The sequence below is a fragment of the Drosophila subobscura genome, chromosome J, assembly GCF_008121235.1.
Source record: "Drosophila subobscura isolate 14011-0131.10 chromosome J, UCBerk_Dsub_1.0, whole genome shotgun sequence".
Lineage (NCBI taxonomy): Eukaryota > Metazoa > Arthropoda > Insecta > Diptera > Drosophilidae > Drosophila > Drosophila subobscura.
The window spans coordinates 231,454-249,069 of record NC_048532.1 but is presented as its reverse complement, the minus strand read 5'-3'; the positions used below and the strand labels follow the sequence as shown (position 1 = coordinate 249,069).

Here is a 17,616-nt window from a genome sequence, read left to right as displayed (position 1 = left end):
GGTTGTATGTAACGCCTAGAAGGAAACGTTTCCGACCCCACAAAGTATATATATACTTGATCAGCATCAATAGCCGAGTCGATTGAGCCATGTCTGTCTGTCCGTCTGTCCGTCCGTCCGTCTGTCCGTCTTGTTTGTCGGCTAGTTCTCAGAGACTGTAAGAGCTAGAGCCACCAAATTTTGGCACCAGACTGCTGTATGCTCACACTGAAACCAGTGTATTTCAAAAATGAGCCACGCCCCCTTCCGCCCCCGCAAAAGGGCGAAAACCTCCCAAATCTACAATTTGAATGAGGGAATGACCATATCTATCAGATCACCAAATTGGGATCCGATTGGATCATTATTATAGCCACAAGAAGAAATTAATTTTCAGTGGCCAAACCCACCCCGTCCCGCAGCTTATAGCAGAACACTGCTTTGCGCAGTTTATGGCCTCTGCCCCTGCACGTCTCTGCCGTTGCCTCTGCCGCGACTCTGCCCTGACTCTGCAAAGTGTGTCTCTAGGGGAGGGTGGCGAGCTAAAGGAGCGTGTTGGCGTGAGTAGTGTTGTTGATGTAGATGACAGATGAAGAAAAAATTTAAAATTTTACAAATAACCTCTAAGTTGCAGATGTAGTACTGAGTGCCGGGTATAAAAGTTGTGACGCGTAAGAAGCGTCTCACACGTCCCTTCTCGTTGCCATTAAGTTTAATATATTGCACGAGTCTTTGCCCAAAAAACAATAGACTAAACTCAACGTAGAAGATTTGACAGCAGGTCATAAGCATTGTAAGGTGACTTATTACGCACACACTGTGTGCTACTTCTGTGTGCTCACACTGTTACAAGTGTATTTCAAAAATGAGCCACGCCCCCTTCCGCCACCGCAAAAGGGCGGAAAATTCCCATTCCGTAGGGAATGACCATATCTATCAGATCTCCAAATTGGGGCATTATTGGAGCATTATTATAGCCACAATGAAGAAATTAATGAGCAGTGGCCAAACCCACCCCGTTCAGCAGCTTATATTTGTTTTTTGCATATTCTCCCATTCACACTCTGCTTTGCGCAGTGTGTGGCGTCTGCCCCTGCCGTTCCTCCGCCTGTGCCATAGCCGTGGCTAAATCCACCCCGTCCCGCAGCTTATTTTTGTTTTTTGCACATTCTCTCATTCACACTCTGCTTCGCGCAGTGGCCGCACACTGGCCGCCGGCCGCTGGCTCTGCCTCTGCCGTGAGTCTGCAGAATGTGGGTCTAGGGAAGGGGGGCGAGCTAAAGGAGCGTGTTGGTGTGAGAAGTGTTGTAGATGTACAAAGATGACAGATGAAGAAAAAATTTAAAATTTGAGAAATAACCGCTAATGTACAGATGTAGTACTGAGTGCCGGGTATAAAAGTTGTGACGCGTTAGAAGCGTCTCACACGTACCTTCATTGTTGCTATAATAATAATAATAGTAATAATAATTTGGTGATCTGATAGATATGGTCATTCCCTACGGAATGGCGTTTTTAGTTTTCTTTTATCTTCAAAATTGTAGATTTGGGAGGTTTTCGCCCTTCTGCAGAGGCGGAAGGGGGCGTGGCTCATTTTTGAAATACACTGGTTTCAGTGTGAGCATACAGCAGTCTGGAGCCAAAATTTGGTGGCTCTAGCTCTTATAGTCTCTGAGAACTAGCCGACAAACAAGACGGACGGACGGACAGACAGACATTCACTTTGTGCACAAATACAATATACCCTTTTTACTCTTCGAGTACCGGGTATAAAAACAGTTGGTTGATTAGCAATAATCAAGACAGCTTAAGATATTTATAACCGGTACTCGAAGAGTATATAGGGTATATTGTATTTGTGGTCGAAAGTGCCGACCCGATAAAGTGTATATATTATTGATCAGAATCAATAGCCGAGTCGATATAGCCATGTCTGTCTGCCCGTCTGTCGCCTAGACGCCTAGAGACCATAAGAGCTAGAATCACCAACTTTTATGTAAAGCTCATGAAATACCACATTGAATCAAGTTGGCATCAAAATTTAGCCAAGCCCCCTTCTGCCCCTAGAAAGAGCGAGCATCTCTCATCTCCACAATTCTCTCACATCTCTCACAAATGATGATAAGAGAAAATTGCAGTTCTGTAGCGAATGATCATAATAAGCAGATAATTGTTAATTGAAATAAATAAATAAATAATTATAAAGGCTAGAATGAAGTGGCTGCCCGCACCCGTTCCAGCAGCTTTGCTTATGCTTTCTTGTCGTTGCTCATTCTTTCTCGCTTACACACTCTGCCTCGCTAAGTGTGCGGATATGGGGTAGGGTAAAATATAAAATTCGAAAAAATCACTAAGGTAAAGATATGTATACTGAAGGAGTACTGGGTATAAAATTTGTGACGCGTACGAAGCGTCTCACAAACTTCCCTACTCGTTTTTATTGCTTTTTATGGGTTAGGCTATAAGCAATAAAATATAAAATCTATGTGTAAATGGATGTATAAATCTTACAAAGTACGAATTGGAGTGTAGTATATTCCTGCAGCCATTAAATATATTAAGTGTACAGGATCTGACATTTTATTTTTTTCAATTTGAACATTTCAAACACGATGATAAATTCTTTATTGTTAATATAGCGTAAATTCATCAAAGAGAAAAGAATCATACATATAATGTAACTAATTATGGGAAAAATAAACAATTAAATTAGCCACAAATTGCGGCCAGGTCTTGATTAAGATATCGTCTTGAAACCGGGCTTGGCAAGAATACGTTCACTCGCGGTTTTTTGCGTTTGTGAAGCCGCACGCAAAACGGAACACTGCAATGAATAAATCCTCTGCGACTGGCTGTTAAGAGCCCGTGCACTTGATTTCCTGCCGCGGCCACTTTGTGACGCCCAGCGCCGCAACACAAAGCGCAGGCATCACGAGCTATTTTTAAATATAGCTCACATCTAATTACACATTCAAATTCAAACAAAAGAGGCGCGCGCGCCAATCCAACCGCGGACGAACGGCCACACTAAACAGCCGGGCCCAGAACGCGTTAGTGCGAACCCATAATCCCGAATTCCAACAGCTGATCGCCGGCAATATAAGGAGTATCGCCGGATCGAATCGGGGCAGTCCGTCTGGGCTAGCCTGGCAGTCCACATCGGATAGCCTGGGACTAACCTCCCAATTTTGCTAAGCGGTGCTAACGACAAAGTATTCTACTTTGCCGAGCGGCCTGCTATACATACCTTCAGAGCGTGTTCAACCTCTGAATCTTCCTCTTCGAGTGTACTTCTACCTCGAAAATCCCCACCAGAGCGTGCTCCACCTCTGAATCCTCCTCCCCGAGTGTACTTCTACCTCGAAAATCCCCACCAGAGCGTGCTCCACCTCTGAATCCTCCTCTCCGAGAGTGCTCCACCTCTGTGACAGCCTTTCCGAGCGCGCCCTGCCCCTCGGAATCCTCGCCAGAGTGGGCTCCTACCTCGAAAATCCACACCAGAGCGTGCTCCACCTCTGAATCATCCTCTCTCGAAGTGTGTTCAACCTCCACAACCGAATCTTCTCCTCGGAGTGTGTTCAACATCCGCAACCAAATCTTCTCCTTGGAGTGTGTTTAACCTACACAACCGAATCTTCTCCTCGGAGTGTGTTCAACCTCCGCAACAAATCTTCTCCTTAGAGAAGGCGTGTCCAACACCTCGACATCACTATCTCCGCTCAGAGTAGCCGCATCCAGCCGAAGGAAGACCGCCGCCCGGCCCACCGAAGGGCTCCACATCCAATACTTTGTAAACTCAAGGACAAATAAAGACGACACTACTTTTACCGCCTAATCCTCGCCTAATTATTGAGCTTACGGAAACCTCTCTTTCAGCTACCACATCCAGAAACCAATAAATTTCTGTGAACCCGGCGCGGCGAGCATACCCCGGCAGAAGCGACGTCACAACTTTATTCTCCTAATCATGAAGGAATTGCACTTTGATTGGCCCGATGCCCGAATTTCCTCCACATTCCTGGGATATACTTTCAAGCTGGGTCATCTGGTAAATCAGGGCTCGGCACCCATACAATTAACGAGCCCTTTTTGCGTTTGTGTGTGAAAACGCACGCAAAACTGAACTTTTCACTATATTTTTATTGGTACGAATCACTGTAATACGCGTGTACGTGAGCGGCAGCGCCGCGGCAAAGCCTTGTCCTATACCCAATAGATAGGGGCGTGCCGAGCCCCGTTGTAAATGTAAATGGTGAAGGGAGAACGGTAAATGAATTGGGGATTTAATTTTAATAAATATTAAATATATGTACATATTCAATCTACATAAATATGATTATGGTCTCTTATAAATGGTACAGTATCACTCACCGAATGGTTAAGCTGTATCTGAACACTTCATCTGAACGTCTGGAAAGTATGTGTTAACCTTTTAATCTATAGATAAACGGCTGCGCTAAAATGGGTTGACAAGTGGACTTGCAGTCCAGGTTTCACAAGACCTGCAATTCCTGTGTGTAAGATTGATTCTTTCCGGCCATTCTATTTATGTCACTTCCTCGTATATTCCGACTTCGGATGTCTTAATATACGAGCAGCACTTGTCCGCCTTAAAAACTGTTTCTTCTTCGCTATCTGATAAAGTCCATATAACATTGTCTCGGATTCGACTCACTATACCTAAGGACTGCTATCATCCTATTCTCGAAATATCATTAGATATTGGACCCACCCCATCGGATCGAGCAGGTAGATGTAGATGACATATGTAGATAAAATGTAAAATTTGAAGAAAAAAAACACTAAGGTACAGACGTATTACTGAGTACTGAGTATAAAAGTTGTGACGCGTTAGAAGTGTCTCACATGTACCTCCTCGTTATTGGTCCGCTCTGTTTTTGTGCACTGCGGTACTCGAAGAGTAAATAGGGTTTATTGTATTTGTGGTCGGAAACGTTTCCGACCCGATAAAAAATATATATTTTTGATTAGCATCAACAGCCGAGTTTATATCTGTATGTCTGTCCGCCTAGTGCGCCAAGTTTTGCATCCAGACATTTGTATACTCACGCTTTTACAAGTGTATTTAACCACCCCCTTCCTCCCCCACAAGTAAATGTAGATAACAAAGAAAATGTATAATGTAGAATTAGAAAAAAGCATAATGTTAAAAATGTACATACATATGTGCATATATATCACTCTACGGTTACATAGATACATATTTATGAATGTAAGTACATAAATATGCACATAAATATTTATCAATGTAAGTAAATATTTACATAGTTATGTACATATATACTGACTGAGTACCGGGTACAAAAATTGTGACGTGTAAGAAGCGTCTCGCAAACGTCCCTACTCGATTACAATGTACTTGACACAATTTTTAATTCATGTGTCCCACTCTCTGTCCGATTAGATATGGGAAGCCTCCTTTGTTCACCAAAGAGTTATTCAGTCTAAAGAACCTAAAATCAAGACTATTTAAAAAATCTCTAGAAGTTCGATGTCCTTCTTCTCTTTCTGTTTACGTTATTGCTCGGTCAAATTTCCCTGTTCTTCATGCTCATGTTCTATAGGAACTACCTATGTATTTCGATGCAGGATACGTTTTTCACATGACCTGTAGCGTGTAGGTGTAGGATAGATGTATTTTACAAAAACTTGTAGCTAGCCATGCTCTAGCTAAGCTAGCCATATTGTCGGGGTTCGTTCTACTCTCTCCTATGTTTTGTACTGACACTCACTAGCATAATGTTTTAGGTGCACATTTAAAAAGAATCAAAAATCAAAAGGAGAACACAGGTTAAACTGGACTGATTGTATGGAAAGTGGATTGATTATTGGTTGTTGAGGAAGGGGATGATAATATCAACTCCTCTATTCGAATCACGGGAAACTCAGGTTTCGTCGAGAATACCTCTTCTCTACCCATCCTACTATGCTATGTCGGTGAATTTAACCGTATATACCCTAAAACAATCATGCAGTCTTCATCCTACCACTTTGATCTTGATTGTCTGAGGACCGACGTCAGAACTTAGAACATATTAGGACATATATACACTTCCATGATTTCCTATTAGTATAATTCAACATCTTCCAAGTTTTCATAACCTACAGAGGAATACATATTATGGCGATCTAGGTAGGTAGGTAATAGAATAGAGGGGCGAGAGGTATTAACCCATTACGGTAATGGTTTTAAAGGGGTGAACAAAACAAATGGTAGCACGCAGGTTACGTTTCTGCTCCGTGCATATACAGGTTTAACGTTTACAAACTCACAGCTTTTCTGTTTTGGTATTTTAGTAACACTTACTCCTTTCGTGATCGTTGAGCTCAAGGATGACGTAGGTGTCTGTTTCTGGGGAAAAATAGAAGTTTTTAAAAATATATGCACATGAGTCTCAATTAATGGTTGTAAGGTCTCATACCCAAACGCTTCCACAAACACTTAAGGTTCCTGATGCTTGAATATACATATATAACTGCAAGAGAATGGGCCTTAAAATTACATAATTAACTTAAATCCAGAAAAGGTGTAAATTAATTCAGAGCAACTCCGGACATCTGTCTCGTTGTCGGCGGCGGCTACTCTGTAGTCAGGTGCTTAAACATGGAAGATTCGGCTTGATGTCGATCTGCCGTTTACATCTGCACTAAAGAGTGCGATAAACTGGTCTTCTCACTGAAGCTGGTAGAAGGTTCCGAGGCGCCCCTTACAGACCCTAAAAAGTTTTGCAGCTTTTTACACTGCAAGCGTAGAACGTCCGCACATCCATTCTTGCTATCATTTTGAAATGCGTCGGCAAACAATAATCAGGCAATTGCCGATCTTTTTGCACAATTTTTTTTCAAACAACTTATTCCCAGGAAAGCTACCCTGGTCATGTGTGTCCATACAGTTTACCAACGTAGAACGGCATTTTCGGAGTTCCCGGCTGTGTACTAAGCCGAGTCTTTGTGTGGAAAATTGCTCTAACTATTCAAGTATTTATCCATCCAATCTCCATTCCCCCCATCGGAAAGGAATCTTTTATAATTACTTTCCATGAGAATGGCAGCAAGTCTGACGCGAAAAACTATACAGGTATATGTAAGTTATCCGCTGAACTTAAAATTATTGAGAAAATTTTAACTCCGCACTTGCAACATCTCTGCAAATCACCTACATCTCCAGTTCCCTCCAAAGTTCACCTCTTTTGTCATTAAAGGCTTCCAAGGCAACTAGAAAACTGATGTTATTTACATTCATTTCAGTAAGGCATTCGATTCGGAAAACCACTCTCTTTTTGCACAAAAAGTTGACCTCTAGGGATTCCACCTAATTTTTTGAGATGGATTTCTAGCTGCCTGTGTTCTAGTTCTCAAAAAGAAAAACGCCTTATCTTTACCTGTTATGGTTACTTCTGGTGTATTACAGTGTAGCCATCTGGGCCCCCTACTTTTCACACTCTTTTATAAAGACATGCTTTCTGTATTAACAAACTCTCAGGTACTTATGTATGCGGATGATGCTAAGCTTTGTGTCCAGTATACGGGAATTTCATTTTCTGAGCAAATTTTGACCATGGTAAGTTTCGAAGTTAAGGCACAACTATTTTTTACACACTTTTAGATTCGTTTGTCCCTGATCAAACAATGTTTAGACAATTGCCTATCTTTTTGCCACAGTTTTCCAAGTTTTCCAACTCATTCCCAGGAAAACTCTGGTCATATATATATATATATATATATATATATATATATATATATATATATATTATAAAAAATTCCTGCTAGATGGCGACCTTGGTAAACTGTATGGATAAGGATGACCAGAGTTTTCCTGGGAATGAGTACTAACTCTCAAAGAGTCCCCTTCAAAAACTCCTTATCTTTACCTGCTATGGTTACTTATGGAGCACCAGAGTGCCAACTGGGCCCCCTACTTTTCATACTCTTTATTAATGAATTTCATTCTGTATTATGTAGTGGCGCTGGTAGTTGCAGCAGAAAAAAAATAACACCACCCGACATGATTTTCCCTTAAGGACCCAAACCAACTCTGTCTGAAAGATATAGGGTCTCGAAATGGGCTGATGCAATTTTTTATTTTTTTTGTTAACTCCTTTTAAGTTGTATTTTTTAACTTTGTCATTCTTAATAAATATAATAATAAAGCATAATAAATGCATCTATAAAGTGAACCCAGACACTTTGAGGTTTTAGCTTACCGTCTATGATATATTAGGATTTAAAATGCAAAAGTGAGGTGATTTTTGTTCGGAATTTTTTCGAATCTTTGACTTTAAAAACTCAGGAAAACGTATGTATGTACATATATGTATCTCATATCTATGGTGAGTCAGATGAGGTAAAATTGGTTGACCAACCATCCAAACCCTTAATATTCCGCTAAATGCCGAAAAAGTTCAGGATTTCTCTATAATTTTAGTATATTTCGAGTCCTGAAGCCAGAAATATTCTGGCCCCGAACCCCCAAAGATAAATGACCACCATGCTTCTCAACGAGCTTGAGGTCATCAACGTCAAAAAAAATATAAACTATTATAGATTAATGAGATTATATTGAATTTATTTGCATTTTAAGTTTGCCTAACTTATTTGAACGCCAGTTGCTTCACGTTGCCAAGACACAGACCAGACTGGGCTGTTAACCAAATGTTTTAATATTTTTTCCTTGTGTGACCAAGTACTGCTCCACAGGGTCGACCCAATGGGCAATGGCGACGATGTGGAATTTGGAATAGGAAGGGTGCTTGGAGGCGCCGTTTTACAACTTTGGCACGGTCGCAAATATTCCTTGGCACGGCCTTGCTGCTCCACCAATCAAAGAAGGCTTCTCTGTCAATTCAAACTGCGGAATATGCAAAGGGTATCGTTCATGGGTTTCCATAAGTGTAAACATAATTATATGATTTATAATACTCAAATGTATAGACAAACGACCGTCCTGGTGTCTTTCCTGCAGATATGGGTTTAATCAAAGTTGTCGGGGCTTATTTCGTTGAATTTCCTGCTCCTCCGCTAATGCAAGAGCCGCCCATTCCACTAAAAGTAATTTCCTGCATGGATCCATTTTGCTTTCATTGTTTTATTAACCTTTTATTCAATTTTCGCACATTTTCAAAAAGGTAAACAAAGCCAAACTGCTTTCTGAGAAGTGGTTTTCGCCTCTGGTCACACTCTGCTGCTAGCAAAATATATTGCACTCTTTGTTAGCAAACGTGTTTTTCGATCCGAGTACTAGGCTTTACTGGTTCCATTTTGTAAACAAACACAAAACAGTTTACCCATAGAGCATGCACTTTGTCCACTTTGGTTACACTGGGCACAGAGCGAAATAATATTTTGCGTGTCTGAGTTCTGGGCTTACTAAAAATACTATTCCTCACTATACTTTACTAAAATGATATATAAATAAATGCGATACATACTGGATTTTTTGTCTCTGGACCCAGTGTGAGTCGGAAAAAGTCGCAAAAGTGTACGCTCACAAATCGGTTATCTATATATATAAAAGAAAGTCGTATTTGTTACAACACTTATAACTCGAAAACGGCTGGACCGATTGCCATGGTTTTTGATTTGTTGGATTTGTTTCCGTCCCGAGTAGCAGAATACATCTTAAAAACAACTTATGGCCTGTTTGTTGCGGCCTTAAAGCCAAAACTTTATTTTTTTCTGAAGACATCATGTGTGTGTTCAGAAATTTGTCTAAAAAGTTCATTTGTATTTGTTTAATAATATTTAATATTTGATTTATTTATGGAAATGGCGGCTTATTTTTTTGGATGCCCTTGGTGGAACTTCGAAGACATTCCTCATGTCTTTGATTTTGTCCACTGTACGTGCGAGATCCGAAATTGCGGTAGCAATTGCTTCTTCAGGAATAGCGGCCACATTGCCATTAAACCTTCAAACTACTGAACAACCGACATGTAACATTTCGAAAAACTCCGCAATGGCCAAAGTTTTAGTAGCATCAAAAATCATCATATGGGACGAATGCACAATGGCGTACAAACGCGCATTGGAAGCACTAGACCGAACATTAAAAGATCTGCGCAATGACTCGAGATGTTTTGGTGGTGCAATGATTTTATTATCTGGCGATTTCCGACAAACACTACCAGTCATTCCAAGATCTACTGCTGCCGACAAAATAAACGCTTGCCTCAAAGCATCAAATTTGTGGCGATATGTAAAGAAACTTCAACTGTCTGTAAATATGAGAGTTGCATTGTTGATCGATCTATCTGCTGATGATTTCTCGAAGCAATTACTGACTATCGGTAATGGCCGTGTTCCTATCTACAAATAGAGCGGTTTGATTTCATTACCTCCAAATTTTTTAAATTTCGCATCATCAAAAGACGAGCTTATCAACAAAGTATTCGCGGATATCTTTGCTAACCACAAAAATACTAAATGGTTAAGTGAGCGAGCAATTTTGGCCTCTAAAAATAAAGATGTAGATGACCTCAATCTTATAATTCAAAATCAAATCGTAGGTACTCTGTATTCATTCAAATCTATCGACTGTGTAACAAACGAAGAAGAAGCCACTAATTATCCAACTGAATTTTTAAACTCCTTGGATGTGTCTGGTTTACCACCGCACAATTTAAAACTTAAAGTTGGCTCGGTAGTCATCATGCTTAGAAATTTAATCCAACCAAAACTGTGTAATGGAACGCGTTTGGTGATAAGAAAACTGATGAGCAATGTGATTCACTCGTCGATACTTAAAGGAAAATTTAAAGATGAGGAAGTTCTTATTCCAAGGGTTCCGATGATCCCAACGGATATGCCCTATGAGTTTAAACGAATTCAATTCCCGATTCGTCTTGCCTTCGCCATGACGATCAACAAATCACAGGGCCAATCCTTGACTATTTGTGGCCTCAATCTAGAAAATTCATGTTTTTCTCATGGTCAATTGTACGTGGCATGCTCACGTGTCGGCAAACCATCCGCTTTATTTGTTCTTGCGCCTGACCAAAAAAACAAAGAATGTCGTTTACCACAAAGTGCTTGAATGAAAATCCTATTACCATCGCATTGGATCATTGCAACCTATAGAAGATGCACAGCATAAATTCTTGCAAATATACTTCATGGGCAATATGGAAGAACAAATTGACAGGCGTCAAGGGATCAACACAGCTACGAAGAGAGCAATTCTCCAAGATCTGCAGCAAATGCTTCATGAACATCATGCATTGGTCAGGCTGTTCAAGACTGCTTTAGAGCGCATGCCAAGTGATTGCAATTCGGTCAAGTCAATTAAATACATTTACAAATATGTCACGAAAGGGAGCGACATGGCGGTTTTTGGTATCCAAACATCCAATACCAACGATGAAATCACGCGCTATCAAGTTGGTACTTTTTTGTTTCTATCTATATAAACATATTATTTTGTATCATTGTTTTACGTTCATCAAAGCCTAAATTAATTCAGCTAAAAAGTAACACGACATTCATTGACTGTTAGGCGTTGCGAAGTTTGCCGGGTCAGCTAGTTTAAATATATAGCGCTTGATCAGCAGAAAATGTATTTGTGCGCGAGTTACGAATAAGTACTCGCTGTAGTAGTGTTTAAATTACTTATTTATGGTTTATTTAATCAGAATCAATGCCGGTACAACTGGCTCGGTTGAGTGTCTTTGTCAAAAAAACTGCCATCGACAACTCAAAAACTGGCATCCACTCGGCTCTTGCCGAAGCGCATTGCCAGATGTCGTTTGCCAGATGTCGTCTGCCACGTGTCGTTTGCCAGATGGCTGGCATCTACTCGTCGTTAGGAATATAAGTACTGGCAGGTTGAATAGCAGTAAGTAGACTGCTGAGAAATGGTTGGTTGTTAATCTTGTGATCCTTAAGATTTTTTATTGTTATACCGATCTTTTCTTGTTCGACTAAGTGATTGTCGTAGCTTAATTCGTTGATCATGACCACGCAGTTGTTATATTTGATTAGAGCAGAGCCGTCTATCTCGAATGGTTGGTGACAGGTTGCTGCCTCTGTTGCGTAGCAGGTTGCTTCTAAGTTTAGAATTTCTTTTAGGCAGTTGATATCCCACGTAGCGCCCTCTATATCTTATGACTTGCATATGTACAAATTACACTGCTATGTACACTTACATTTTATTTATACTTACTTATACCTTAAACATACGCTATTTTATTATTTATATTTTTTTTTTTTTTTTTAAATAGGTTAATTGTTTTTTGTTCTTTGTTTATGTGCCTGCTAATGTTTTGGAATCTAACAAAAGTTTCATGTCTTTCAATATTTATAACTTGAATCTACCGAGTCCATGTTCCTGGTGATCTGTTTGACAATGGTTCCTAGGCCATTAACTAGTCTTCTCTTTTGTCTTTGTTTTGTCATTAAAATGTTGAGTCTTTCTTTTAATTGTGACAATTTCGTTTTTAAAATATCTAGAGTTTCTTCCGAGAATATGATACCCTTTAAGTTATTATGAGTGGTTTCAAATTGATCTATTGATCTTAAAGAAAGATCTTGTGTTTGATTACCCTAGTTTTCAATTATTTTCTTCTGTTCTGGTTTGTGTCCCGAGTACCTATCGTCCTATCGTTGAAAATAAATTTGTCTTTCCTTAGTGGCCCATTAGTTAGCCTCCTTGAGATCCTTAGGTCTCATAGCTCTAATTGTTGCCCCTAGTGGGCCTCGCATGCCACTTAAAAATATATTTAAGCAAGAGTTCTTTCTTGGTCTTGATTAAGAGTGGCTCAGACTCTTTGGTATCGATGAGCTTGAATAATGCAATTTTAATTTCGGTCACTTTTTCGTAAAATTCTTTTAGCGCTAACTATCTTTGTATTAGTCCGTGGAGTTCACACATTAGTGTTGGTTCGTCTCGTTTGTCTGAACAGTGTAGCATAAGGGCGTCCTTTATCTCATCCCAGTTAAGGTTGGCACCCGATGCGTGAAGGGCATCGTTTGCTTTTCCTTCTATTTTGTTTCTAATAGATCTTAGTAGAAATTTTCCGTACGGAGTTTGTTCAGTTCCCCTAATGAATAAGAGGATTTCCTCGACATTGATTATGAATTCGCTTAGGGTTTTGGGGTTTCCGTCATAGCTTGGGAGAAAACGAATTGCGTCTGGAATTCTTAATGACGAAAAAACGTCCATTGGGTTGGTGGTACCGTCTAATTAGTTGGGTGGGGGTGGACTTGGGTTCGAAGTCATGGTTGTTGAACTAGTCGGGTCTCAAATTAAATCTTGTTCGATTTGAATTTCCCTGATATTTTCAAGACTAACTGCACTTCTTGTCTTGCTTCTAGTTGTGGGGGTTAACTTCTTGACTCTGTTAATATTATTCATCTAATCTGTTTATAATTTTGTTCATTATTGTGTAAGTGTGTGTGACAAAGTGTACTTGTTCTTATTAGCTAATATTGTGTGTGTGTTGTTTATAGTGTTATCTTACATATATTTAGTATTGGATCAATATATTTAAGTTGTTGAATTATATCTGGAATGAAGTGGACTTAAGATTGTCTGAAATTGGAATCGTCTATGAGAATGTGTGGGTTAAGTTTGTTTAGTATAGTTGCTGTATCTTAGTCGATTGTATTCCGCGTCCTGCATGTGTCCCCTCAAGTTAGTGCGTACTGCAGCTAAAGTGAAATGAACATAATTAGTCTCAGAATATGGAATCTTATAAAAATGTATACTGTTTACTCATGAGCTTTTGCGTTTCACAGCTATCTTCCGTGTCAATGCGCACTGCATATAACACGAAATGAATAAATGTATGTATGTGTGTATTTTTCCAATCTCCACACTATTCTGTGCGATGCAGTTGTATTTTCTTTTTGTGTAACTTCGCACTGCAATTATCACAAAACAAAACATAGTTTGGATTTTAGACTTGGAATACTTTTGTATGTTATTTTTTTTTTTTAATGATTTATTTTTTTGCAATTGTTGGTTTTTGTCGTTTAGCCGGCAAGTTCGCTTTAGTTCGATTATTACCGTGAGGTATGACAAGGTATGAACGAACATGTTCGCGTTGATCACAGCACTGTTGGCATAACAGAACATGCTAGCGACCCAACAACATTTGATTGCTTATACTTATGTAGTTGGTGTTCGTTTCAGTAGCTGGGTTCGACCCGACACGACTCGAGCCGTGACGCAACTAAAGTTTGAACGAATCGAACAATGCGTTATTTGTAAGTTGAACTTTTTATACCCGGTACTCGAAGAGTAAATAGGGTATATTGTATTTGTGCACATAACGGTTGTATGTAACGCACAGAAGGAAACGTTTCCGACCCCATAAAGTATATATATTCTTGATCAGCATCAATAGCCGAGTCTCTGTCTGTCTGTCTGTCTGTCCGTCTGTCCGTCTGTCCGTCTGTCCGTCCTGATGAGCGCCTAGTACTCAGAGACTATAAGAGCTAGAGCCACCAAATTTTGCATACAGACTTCTGTATGCTCACACTGTTACAAGTGTATTTCAAAAATGAGCCACGCCCCTTCCGCCTCCGCAAAGGGCGAAAACCTCCCAAATCTACAATTTTGAAGATAGCAGAAAACTAAAAACGCCATTCCGTAGGGAATGACCATATCTATCAGATCACCAAATTGGGATACGATTGGATCATTATTATAGCTACAATGAAGAAATTAATTTGCAGTAGCCAAACCCACCCCGTCCCGCAGCATTAACACTCTGCTTCGCGCTGTTTATGGCCTGGCCCCTGACACGTCACTGCCTCTGCCTCTGCCGCTGCCTCTGCCGCTTCCTCTGCCGCTGACTCTGCCGCGACTCTGCAGTGTGTGTCTATAGGGGAGGGTGGCGAGCTAAAGGAGCGTGTTGGCGTGAGTAGTGTTGTTGATGTAGATGACAGATGAAGAAAAAATGTAAAATTTGACAAATAACCGCTAAGTTGCAGATGTAGTACTGAGTGCCGGGTATAAAAGTTGTGACGCGTAAGAAGCGTCTCACACGTCCCTTCTCGTTGTGTTAGTGTTTCAAACTTGTTGTTAATGTATTTGTTGTTTGTACATATGTGTGTTAATGTGGTATTGTGTTTTATATGCATGATTATTCTTGAATTTTTTGAGTTTAAAAAATCACTTTATTTCCTTTGATTTTTTTTTTTTTTTTCCTATTTACTTTTTGTCATAACAAGATTTTTATTCTTTCTTTATTCATCCTTTATATAATTAAATTTACACTATTATTAGTGCTATCATTGTTGATCCGTGTTGGGAGTCTTGAGTCCTTGATGCGGCTGCGCCAGTTACGAATAATAATGGCCGGTACAACTGGCTGTATACAACTAATCATTTATTATATCCATGTTATTGGTATTTGTTCGACCGCGTTAATGTGCAAAGCGACAGGCACTTTCCGACCGTTAAATTTAATATTTGTTCTTATGCGATTTGCGAATTACGCTAAATATTGTAACCAATTTTTCTGGCACATTGAATAGGTTCACTATCTGTTCCATACTGTTAAAGTCCGCCTTTTCCAATTCGTCGCATGAATCATCCGATCCTGACTCATCGGCCAGCGCCAATCGTTCAGCAAAAGAAACAATGCCACACCAGGCTCGAAAGTCCAAGTCAACATTTTCTTTCTGATCATACCCCAGCATATTGAGTGTATTACAAACATTTTGCTCGGTGCCGTGGAATTCTAGAACATCCTCAAGAGCTTGGGGCAAGCTCTGCCAGAGCAGTGTGCGCTCCTTATACCTATATTCAGTCAGAGCCAGCTTATCAATGCCTATGACATTCCGGTTGATCTCTGGCTCTTCGCAACGCCTCAAATATTTAAGAAAAACACGCTTGTAGAGCTGCTTCCGCTGTTGGGAGACCCACACATATTTGCTCAAGTAATCCCATGGAGTCATCGCTGCAAAAGGCTCAAGTTAGATGGAGTTTGGTTCAATGGTATGTATCTCTAACCGACCGTTTATCATGGATAGATCCATGGGCACATCAAACCTTGTGGCTGACTTTGAGAACTTGCGTGGCATCTTGGACGTACTTTTATTGGAGTGATTATCGTCAGTGGCCTTTTGAACAATCTTGTGTTTGGGGGGCATATACTTGATGGCTTCTCTGAGAGCACGATTGAGCTATAAAACAAAATAAAAAATAAAGTCCACATTGTTTTTATGTATCTACATACATATCTGCCAAAAGTATTCTCTATCAAATCTACATCCAAATCGGTTTTCAAGGTCTGAAAGGCTTCATCTGTGAGAAAACTTCCCTTCAATAGGATCGGGCCCCGCTCACTCTCTCTTTTATCCTTTATCAGCAGATTAACCGAATTGGGTATCAGACTGGGCCTAGTGCTGGGATTGAGCGAGTCTGGTCCCAGAGCTGCTACTTGTGTCTCCGGATCCTCGCTCAAGTGAAAGGTGGTGGTGGCTGCAAATAAGTAAGTTCTGCAAATTTCATAGACTGATTTTCAAACTGGACACGTACCTTGAGAAGGCTTTAACTTTTTACGTTTTTTTCCCCTGCGCACATCATCATCGCTTAATTCGTGTTCATTGATACAGGTCTTGATCTCGCCGTCCAGCCTACCCATGGGATCCCCTCCGGGTGCCAGGTTGGCAGTGGCAATAGAGGACTTAGGTCGCTGCTCATTGGGTTGCTGTCTCCTGGGCTTCATGTTCTCATTGCCACTGGCATTAGCCCCAGCACTTCTAGGCTTTTTATCCTCTTCCAAGCCGCTCTGGGTAAGCTCGGAGCTGGGCTTCCAGTAAAGCGTTTCTTGGGAGTGTGATCGTCTGAGATCCAATATGATTTTTTTCCTCTTGATGTTCTCGTGCTTTCCCCATTCGGGAGTGATGCAACGACGGTAAAAAGAACCGGCACTGGTCCTTGTGTGGGTACTGGTCACCGTTGGAGTTGGCGTCATTGGGCGGGAGTCCGTCTCAGCATAACGCCGGAAGAGGTCTTCGGGGATGTTGTCCGTTTCATGCGACTCTAACTTTTTTTCATTAGACACTTTTCTTGGCTTATCCATGCGACTCTGGTGATTTTTCCCTTCGATGGCCAGAGCTGTTTTGAATTGATTTATGACATCCTTTACACCGGATGGTGCTGGATGGTTGCACAGGACGGAACAGCCCTTGGCAAAAGGATTGAACAGTCCGCCGAAAGGACGCAGTGAAAGTGGCATAGAAAACGCCTCAAATTTAGGCATCCGTGATTCATCAGCATGATAATTCTTACGCTGTTAATAAAAGTAGTTGCGGATCGACTGGTACTGAAGGCTGCAGAATTGTCTTACCCTTTTTAGAAATTTTACTTGTCTGTTGGGGGTCGGAACGAGACCCGTCCGTGTTGTAGAGCTCATTATTGGAAATAAACAAGCTACTCCATAATAGGAGTGTATTGTTACTATGACAATACGGTCTACACGGACGTCAATCAGTCTATTTGTACGCTATTGATTGAATTCCTTCCAATTTGTAAATAAGCTTTGTTATACGGCATATTGAAGCTGATCATGCTGTAACATTTACCGACAGCTCTATCTATCAATATCAATAGTTAGAGTCAACAGCTATAACATGTTTGCAGTTAGTTATTAAAGTACCTGCATATAA

The 17,616-nt window shown here is 40.5% G+C and overlaps 1 protein-coding gene across 1 annotated transcript; it reads right to left on the bottom strand.

Annotated features, from left to right (window-relative positions):
- Window positions 1–15,360: 15,360 nt before the first annotated feature.
- LOC117893179 lies at window positions 15,361–17,426 on the bottom strand. The gene is made up of 5 exons (XM_034799671.1): window positions 17,298–17,426; window positions 16,484–17,240; window positions 16,182–16,426; window positions 15,960–16,128; window positions 15,361–15,902 (listed from the first exon to the last, which is right to left on the bottom strand). The coding sequence occupies exons 1-5, from the start codon at window positions 17,361–17,363 to the stop codon at window positions 15,406–15,408; spliced, it is 1,734 nt and encodes a 577-aa protein (XP_034655562.1). The 5' UTR covers window positions 17,364–17,426; the 3' UTR covers window positions 15,361–15,405.
- Window positions 17,427–17,616: the final 190 nt, after the last annotated feature.